The following is an 8,245-nucleotide window of genomic DNA, read 5'->3' as shown; positions in this document are numbered from 1 at the left end:
TCACTATCCAAACGCTTTCCATCCTATTCCTATCACTCTCTCTCATCTTCTACCTGCTGAACCACATTCTTGTGTTCACCAATCGAGTTCTTCTCAGGAAAACGCTCCTCATCCCAATGGAATTGACACAAGTAATCAATGAGACTCCTTCCATCAATCGTCAACTTCTTCTCTGAACCATCTTGGTTCATATCATGATACGTTTTCGCAATCTTCTCAAGCAGACTCTTTGTCACCGTATCAATCTTCTGCATTTCATCATTTAGATGCTACAATCATTAGAACAACAATAGTCACAAGAAAACCTACCATCAACATCTCAAGAGTACATTCCCCCAGATTTGGAATTGAAAACGTATACATCGCTATTCCTCATTCATTTTCACTCAGATCTACTGCAATAATCATTGCTGGAACTTGCAATTGCTCGTCGAATTGCATCCTCCTGCACATAGTCAGAAGGAATGGAAATAATCATCGGATCATCAATCGCCTTGCTCATGGGTTTGAATTGGAGGAGATATGGACTTTGAAACAAATGGGGAAATGTGGAAATCGAAACGGTCATTCAGATGAAAGAAGGATTCAGGAGATCAATTCAACAAACAGGCCATAAAGAGATCAAGGAATGTTGATGTACATTCTCACGGTACCATCGGCTCCAGCAGTCAGAATCCAAGGCTACAACTCAACATACCCAACTACCTCTTACCTGATTTGGATGGAATTCCGTATCTAACACACCCAACTCTCCTTTGATTTCATGTCCACGAAGTACCTTAAGAGGAACAATCAGTGCATTATGAATGAAATCACTACAAATCATATCACTCCTCCATTCTCACTTATAGACCGTAGTATGGAATATATGAATGGTTCCATCATCTGAACAGGTACTCATCAGAGGGTAGTTCTTATGGAACTGAACACAACGAATCGCCTTCTTGTGATATCGCAACGTCTTGAATGGAGTTGAAGCCAAGTCCAGATCAAACCAAGATAAACGACAGTCATATGAGCCCACAACAAGGTTATCTCCCGAAGGATGGATGGCCATTGAAGATACCCACTTCACTCCCGTTTTCAGTTTGTTTACAAGGGTCTGCTTCACGAGATTGTATATCTTGACTTCCGTCTGAGTGGCTACAAACAGATAAGGATGAGAAGATGGACTGAAGAGGACTCGTTGTACAATACCCTTCACCTTACTGATAGGGATCTGAGTATGACCCTTACTGAGTTGATGAATGAATATTACTGAAGAGGAAGCATCACTAGCATTCACACAGATATAATCGCCTCTATTCATCATACATGATTCTAATAACACACTTCGTATGCCAAGCAATGTCCTTCACTGGATTCAGATGCTTCATCACAATCACATTATCACTACTCACAAACTCATCACCTTCTGCTCCTTCATTCACTAACCATGTCACTCCACGTACTTCTTCTGGTTCACTCTCCTTTCTATCATTTCCTCCACTCATTCCTACTTTCCTACGACTGTGTAACAGATCCTGACAATGCTGATGAATCTCTTCATTCCCACTCATCTCTGTATCCAGGAAATACACCGTTGAATCACATACCACAGCCAACACATCACTCAACAATGGAGATGGATTCCAACGGATTTGTTGGATAACTGCGGGAAATGAATAGGTTTTCATTACACGTCCCGTGATAATCTCAATGATGTGCACTATATCTTACCTCTTCCCTTCTCTCCTACACTCCTTGGCATCTCCTCCAGTAGCCATGTAGTATCCACTAGCATCGACTTGAACTGAACGCACACGATCTGACTGAGATTCAAACAGCATTGATTGTGTGGTTGGGAACGGTCGTAGTTCACTGATATTAGGGAGCTGGGGCAACAAAACACTTCGATCAATATTCATCTTACGCTTGAGAGAGCGAGGACACAAATAGAGATCCAAACAACGATCATATCGCTCCTTCACGAAGTTTCCATACAGAGGAACACGACGCAGACAAGCAAACTTTTGAGGGAGATAGTTCTTCTCTCGTTCTTCAGGATCTGCTTCCTCCCACTTCCTCTTCTCTGCATCACTCATCAAATACTCATCAGGAGGGTTGTATGACTCACTGTGATCTAACACATCACAAATGTCATTCATTCATACCAGGGAGGGGTAACTTTGGAGCCATCAGATTTGGAGGACCATTCTTTCGTTCTTCTCCTTCATTCTCCCACATCTCATACAATGAATGCTCCTTCTTCTCATCTACACATTATTCTTCTCTTTTATGAGTTACGTGGTTTGTAACGACCTTCTTGGATGCCTCGAATAATCTCATTCACCTTAAGACGTTCCCATCTTGAAGGAACGAATGAAGCCTTAGACAAAGACTCCGACCACGGAAGGACACTGACTTCACCTGAGAAATAGGGAATGTATTCAGTTTCATCATTGTATCCTGGTTCTGCATACCGATGATTCTGAAGATTACGAATAATAGAGATCTGGCGAGGTGTTAGATGAATCTCTTTTCCCTCCTTTTCATCATAGATTGTCCATCTACTTGTTACATTCCAAGATTCCACCAACCTTTCGTTCTTGTCATGCGAATGAATGTATTTGTCAATAGCATCCAGAGACTTGGGTCTCATAATCTTTTCACCATTCAGATCATATCCAATGTGATCATACTTATCATACCATTTGATTGGAATATTTCCAATCGTATTTCCGGCTTCCTGGACATTATTCAACAATATTCAAACCAAACCTCATCGTCAGAAGAGAAATCGTCCAGATGAATACGACGAAGTTCATCCTCTGTTAGTTTCTTTTCCTCCTCATCTTCACTACTTAATTCTTCGTCTTCTCCACTATCTTCTAGAAACTCTTCTTCCACATTGTTTTCCTCCTCATCGAGCTCCTCCTCGTCAGATGATTCATTGCTATTGTCTTCAGGATCAGAAGAAAGCAGTTTCTCATCCTCCATTTCTTCTAGACCAGCTTCACTGTCCACTAATTCGCTACTTTCACTGTCTGACATTGAGAAATAGAATGAACAAATATCGAAACGAAAGAATGGAGAATTGTGATACTGTGAGGGGGTCTTGTCAGAATGTCTCTTTTGTAGTCTCCTATGTATTTGCAATGATTTGAAGGATAACACCAGGATAGGTCGTATTCCTGTAATAGCTACGAAACTCCTAATATCCATTTTGTAAGCGATGAGTCTGTCCATATCTTTGCTCTTTCTGTTCCTTATTGTTGCTACTTTGGGATACCGACCTTGTGACGGTGAACCATGGAAGTCGAAACCATGGTGTAATATGTCATTGAATTTTGAAGGTATCTAGTTATGGAATGTTGCTAAAACTAGATCGTGCTCGTAGCTTGATATCCGAACTCACATTGGATGAAAAGATTCAGTTGATGGGAAATGAGGCTTCTGGGATAAAGCGACTTCATATTCCAGACTACCAGTGGTGGTCAGAAGCACTTCATGGAATTGGGAAATCGCCTGGAATTGTCTTTGATTCAAAGACTCCGTAATCTCCAACTGAACCACTGATGAATAGATATGCAACATCATTTCCCCAAGTCAGTCTTACCGCCCAGTCATTCGATCGACAACTCTTCCACCGGATTGCTTCTACAATTTCAACAGAAGCCAGAGCCATGAGTAACGTAGGAAATGCACATTTGACATTCTGGTCCCCCAATGTCAACATCTTTCGAGGTACTGTTGTTGTTAGTGATTGAATGATAGATCCTCGTTGGGGAAGGGGCCAAGAAACGCCTGGAGAAGATCCCTATCTGACTTCAAGCTATGCAGTTGAGTTTGTCCGTGGTATGCAAGAAGGAGAAGACAATCGCTATCTAAAAGTTTCATCCTGTTGCAAGCACTATACAGCCTATGATTTGGATAACTGGCATGGAGTGAAATGTTTCTGGTTTGATGCCAAAGTCAAAGAACGAGATATGCAGGATACGTGGTAACATGAAGAAGTAATAACTCTTAGATTCCAGATTCCTTTTGAATCCTGTGTGAAGAAGGCCCGTGCTTCTGCTTTGATGTGCAGTTACAATGCAGTGAATGGAGTTCCATCCTGTGCCAGTAAAGAGCTTCTTTATGGAGTGGCTCGTGATTCGTGGGGATTTGAAGGATACATTACAGCTGATTGTGACGCCATTGATACCATTGAGAACTATCATCATTACACCAATAATTCTGATACTACAGTAGCACTAGGTTTGGATACTGTGTGTCATTTAATATCAAGCTGTCGCTGCAACCTGTGATATCGACTGTGGAGACTACTACAAAAATCATGTGAAACATGGAATTGAAGTCGGTTTGGTGGAAGAGAAAGAGATTGATCAAGGTAAGAAATGAATTTAGAGTCTCAATTAGCTCTTGTCAACTTATTCAAAGTCCAGATGCGTCTCGGTTACTTTGATCCGGTTGAAGAGCAAGTTTATACTTCATACGGGCTGGATAGATTGAATACCCCAGAGAATCATGCACTCGCTCTGCAAGCAGCACGTGAAGGTCTTGTATTGTTGGAGAATCGTGATTCATTCCTACCTGTATCTCTTGCATCGCATCGGTGATTTCAGTGAGATGCTATGATGAATAGAATTGCTGTGATGGGCCCCTTTGCTGAAGACACTGATGTCATGTTAGGAAACTATGAAGGCATCCCCGAGTTTATTCGTAGCGTAGCTGATGGTGTGAAGAAGTATCAGTCAGATGCAGTTATTGCTCCTGTAGAAGTGATTCATGATTATTACTTAGGGATGTTCAGATGTATATTGTGATGATTCTGCTACTCGTGAGAAAGCAGTTCAGATGGCTAAAGGAGCTGATTTGATTCTATTTGCTGTTGGTATCAACCAGAAGCTGGAGCGAGAAGGATTGGATCGAGAAACACTTCTATTGCCAGAAGGTCAGCGTCAACTCATTGATTTGGTCCTTCAGGATCTGAACGTTCCAGTGATTCTCCTCCTCTTCTCTGGTTGTGGGTCTCTTGATGTTAGTGCTTATGTTTCTCAGCCATTAGTGAAGGGTGTGATAGGTGTTGGATATCCAGGAATGTTTGGAGGTGAAGCGATCGCTGAGGTATTGAATGGTGATGTGAATCCAAGTATTTCTCTCTACTAAGTATCATTCATAGGTGGTCGTACTGTGAATACGTGGTATTACAATGATTATGTAGAGAAGGTAGATTTCTTTGATATGGCGATGCGACCTGATCCCGTCTTTCTGTTTTCTTCGTATCACCTGTAGATATCGGAGTATCCAGGTCGATCTTATCGATTTTATGAGGGGCCTGTTCAGTATCCCTTCGGATATGGCCTCTCCTATTCACACTTTTCTCATAAAGTAACTGTTGGGAAACTGCCTTCTTATCGACTTCGTCGGAACCATCGTACTGTGGAAGTTGAAATATTTGTGCATGTGAAGAATGAAGGTCCCATGGATGGTAGTGAGAGTGTTCTCCTCTTCCTGAAGTCTCCTTTGGTTGTGATACATTTTGATCTTGATGTATAGGCTGGAACAAGTGGTTACCCTGTGAAAACACTTGGTAGTTTCGATCGTGTAAATCTGAAGAACGGAGAAGAGAAGGAACTGCGATTCGTTCTCACTGAAGAGGAGTTACGTTTAACAAATGAGGACGCTAAGTTTGTGATTATTCAAGGTGAATGGATTGTACAAGTGGAAGAGTCATCAGCAATCTTTGTTCTGTAGTCTATTTGTTTGAACAAACAATTTACCCCTCATTTATAAGGCATCTTCAGATAAGCATTGATACCATCTACAGGAGGAAGTGTATTGATTTCCTTTGTAACATCCTTTCCAAACACAGAGAAACAGATAGGATAATTTAACATCTCTTGAACAGCAACCATAATATCCTCCTTTGTCAATGCATCAATTTCACGTGCCCATTCTTCTGGTGGCTTATGTTTACCATATGATAAGAATTGCTGTCCAATTTCCTCACAATAAATAGAACGTTGTTCCAGATTCATAAAGATCATTGACTTCAATTGATTCTTTGATCGCATGAACTCTTCATCTGATACAGGTTCCCCTACTCATTATTCATTCTCTCAATTCTTACCAATCAATCGACGAATATGATCACAGAGAATCTTTGTTGTGGGTGACACATAGGTGAATGGCACCAGACACTGTAGTGTGACCAGGCCTTGATTTCTGTACATGATTAGCTGAATATTACACGATTCAAACCATCCATATCGGTTCATCACATCCTAGTATTAAACAATCATTCTTTCTCTACTGTATAGAGTCGACTGTACATTCCCTTCCCAGGACCTCCAGCACTGAACATGCTTCCTCCTCCTAACAATGTCTGGAGCAGACTGATTGAAACCATATCTATCCATCACTCGAAGATCCCAGTTGTACGCTTTGAGGACCATCCATCACAATGAAGACCCAAATTCACCTGTGTCTGGTCCATTCCGTTCACATCTGTGTGATATTGTCCACCTTTCAGAATCTCATTAGTACTTGAATAAGTCTTAGGCAGAATCACAGGCTGTGAGGAGGGGTAAGTAAAATACTTCTCCACCAATTGGACAAACTTCTCATGTTCCACACCAATACCAACAATCTTCATATTCTCGGGTCGGAAGTGTTTCTTCCAGTAACCCTGTAAAATCTCATGATTTCTGACAATAAGAGAAGGACAAAAATAGTACAGATTTGGATTGTGGTAACGTAGAGGATGACCATATGGAGTTTTCATTCCATACATTGCAGCATGAAGATACTAGAAATGAAGAGGAATGAACAAAAGGTACATCCATCGAAAATGCAGAATAATCTCGTTTCATCATACTATCTTCATTTTCGTAATCTAAAATATGCTAAAAAATTAGGTTTCAGTCCAATTCCGACACTTGACTCTTCAATCTCATCTGTTTGCAGAAGTGGATGCATCACAGTATCAGCAAACATACTCACGCATTTCTCAACATTTCCACGAAGTGTATCCACAATGTACATAATACTATCTCGTCCACTTCGGGTAATCAGATTCGCTCCAATGTCTTCTAAATTTCTACATCCATCACAATCTAATACTGAACATACTTTACCATGGTCTCTCTTGATCTGTTCTCTGTCGACTTAAACGCCATCTTTTCCATCATATACGCACTACCATATTCGTTCACTGTATATCAATATTGAAAATGAAAAACTACCTTCTTCATCAGCACTTCCAGAACCAACAAAGATACCAATGGAACTCACCTACGATATCACATGAAATGAAAGGTCCTACAGTTTCATATGTTTCACGGGTAGCAACAGTCAAACCACAAGGAAGCGTCGTTGACATCGTCTCTGGCTTTTTTAAATCACGAGCAGGCTTCAGTTTAGGAGTACTGTACCATGAAAACTTTAGAATAGGCCCTACTTCGGTAATTCCTCCAACATGCTCAGTCTAGACGTATTCGTTGTTGCAAAACAACGAAATGCCGATTTGCAAACAGTTGCCTTCAGAACATGCCGACTTAACATCATTATTGTGAATAAACATGTCAATCAAAAGATATCGAAACCATTCCACTGTCCTCTAAATCACACCCACTATATTCAGCCATTCCAAAACAATTGTAGCTATGAAAGGACAACTTGATGTTCATGATCACTTCCTTCTGATTAGTTACATCATTAATATCGATTATCTTCTCATTAACCATCCAAACTTAGTTATACGGAGTAATTGAAACCGAAAAACGATGAAACGACTAATCCCCATTTCATCTCACCTTTCACCTCATAGATGTTTGAATTAATTTGAAGTTCAATAGGAATGGTGTTCTGATTATCCACCTTAAGAATAAGGGATGCATCACCAACAGGTAACACTTTCACTATTCAGAATTCCTATTCCACAATTCCATACACAATTCATTGTAGCAATACTCTCCAACTCTCGTTCTGCTTATCATCTCCATCACTCGTTCCACAGTTGCATCAATCGATTCTTCATCAGCGATGGAACTGCAAGCACTAGCAAGAGAAGAACGAATATGGGATATCCTATCGGTTAGTACACTTTAATTGACACACCCCAATGCACCAGAAAAAACAGTACCATTGAGAATAAAGGACTCACGCTGTAAATCTTTCTGAATCTGAGATGCAGATGGTATAGGAATTGTGGATAGTTCATCTCGATCGATGGGAAAGGACATGTTCACATGATCTATAC

The 8,245-nt window shown here is 40.7% G+C and overlaps 4 protein-coding genes across 4 annotated transcripts in view; 1 reads left to right on the top strand and 3 right to left on the bottom strand.

The window, feature by feature from the left end:
* JH06_5902 (V-type proton ATPase subunit) overlaps positions 1 to 363 on the bottom strand; it is a gene marked incomplete at both ends in the record, with an annotated part of 1,295 nt that extends 932 nt beyond the window's left edge. The window contains 2 exons of the mRNA XM_014674758.1: positions 37 to 269; positions 310 to 363. Of these exons, the coding sequence (XP_014530244.1) occupies positions 37 to 269; positions 310 to 363 (287 nt within the window). The remainder of the gene's footprint in view (positions 1 to 36; positions 270 to 309) is intronic.
* A 258-nt stretch (positions 364 to 621) lies between these two features.
* On the bottom strand, positions 622 to 2,979 carry JH06_5232 (ribosome biogenesis protein BOP; the record flags this gene model as incomplete). Its single annotated transcript, XM_014674755.1, has 10 exons — positions 622 to 681; positions 713 to 815; positions 846 to 1,301; positions 1,333 to 1,469; positions 1,500 to 1,541; positions 1,680 to 1,708; positions 1,739 to 2,122; positions 2,154 to 2,255; positions 2,287 to 2,728; positions 2,761 to 2,979. 10 exons carry the CDS (start codon positions 2,977 to 2,979, stop codon positions 622 to 624), a joined length of 1,974 nt encoding a protein of 657 aa, XP_014530241.1.
* Positions 2,980 to 3,350: 371 nt separating this feature from the next.
* Positions 3,351 to 5,739, top strand: JH06_4262 (putative beta-d-xylosidase; the record flags this gene model as incomplete). The annotated part of the gene is made up of 11 exons (XM_014674754.1): positions 3,351 to 3,535; positions 3,566 to 3,726; positions 3,757 to 3,979; positions 4,010 to 4,239; positions 4,271 to 4,372; positions 4,402 to 4,597; positions 4,628 to 4,757; positions 4,828 to 5,134; positions 5,165 to 5,247; positions 5,278 to 5,511; positions 5,542 to 5,739. The coding sequence occupies 11 exons, from the start codon at positions 3,351 to 3,353 to the stop codon at positions 5,737 to 5,739; spliced, it is 2,049 nt and encodes a 682-aa protein (XP_014530240.1).
* Positions 5,740 to 5,768: 29 nt separating this feature from the next.
* JH06_4261 (putative mitochondrial processing peptidase) lies at positions 5,769 to 7,548 on the bottom strand (the record flags this gene model as incomplete). Its single annotated transcript, XM_014674753.1, has 8 exons — positions 5,769 to 6,085; positions 6,116 to 6,269; positions 6,299 to 6,396; positions 6,427 to 6,793; positions 6,922 to 7,084; positions 7,117 to 7,182; positions 7,254 to 7,412; positions 7,445 to 7,548. The coding sequence occupies 8 exons, from the start codon at positions 7,546 to 7,548 to the stop codon at positions 5,769 to 5,771; spliced, it is 1,428 nt and encodes a 475-aa protein (XP_014530239.1).
* Between the last annotated feature and the right edge of the window lie 697 nt (positions 7,549 to 8,245).

This window comes from Blastocystis sp. subtype 4 (assembly GCF_000743755.1).
Source record: "Blastocystis sp. subtype 4 strain WR1 chromosome Unknown seqid_0002, whole genome shotgun sequence".
NCBI classification, from domain to species: domain Eukaryota; class Bigyra; order Opalinata; family Blastocystidae; genus Blastocystis; species Blastocystis sp. subtype 4.
The sequence above is the reverse complement of the archived record's forward strand: the minus strand, read 5'-3'. Positions and strand labels throughout refer to the sequence as shown.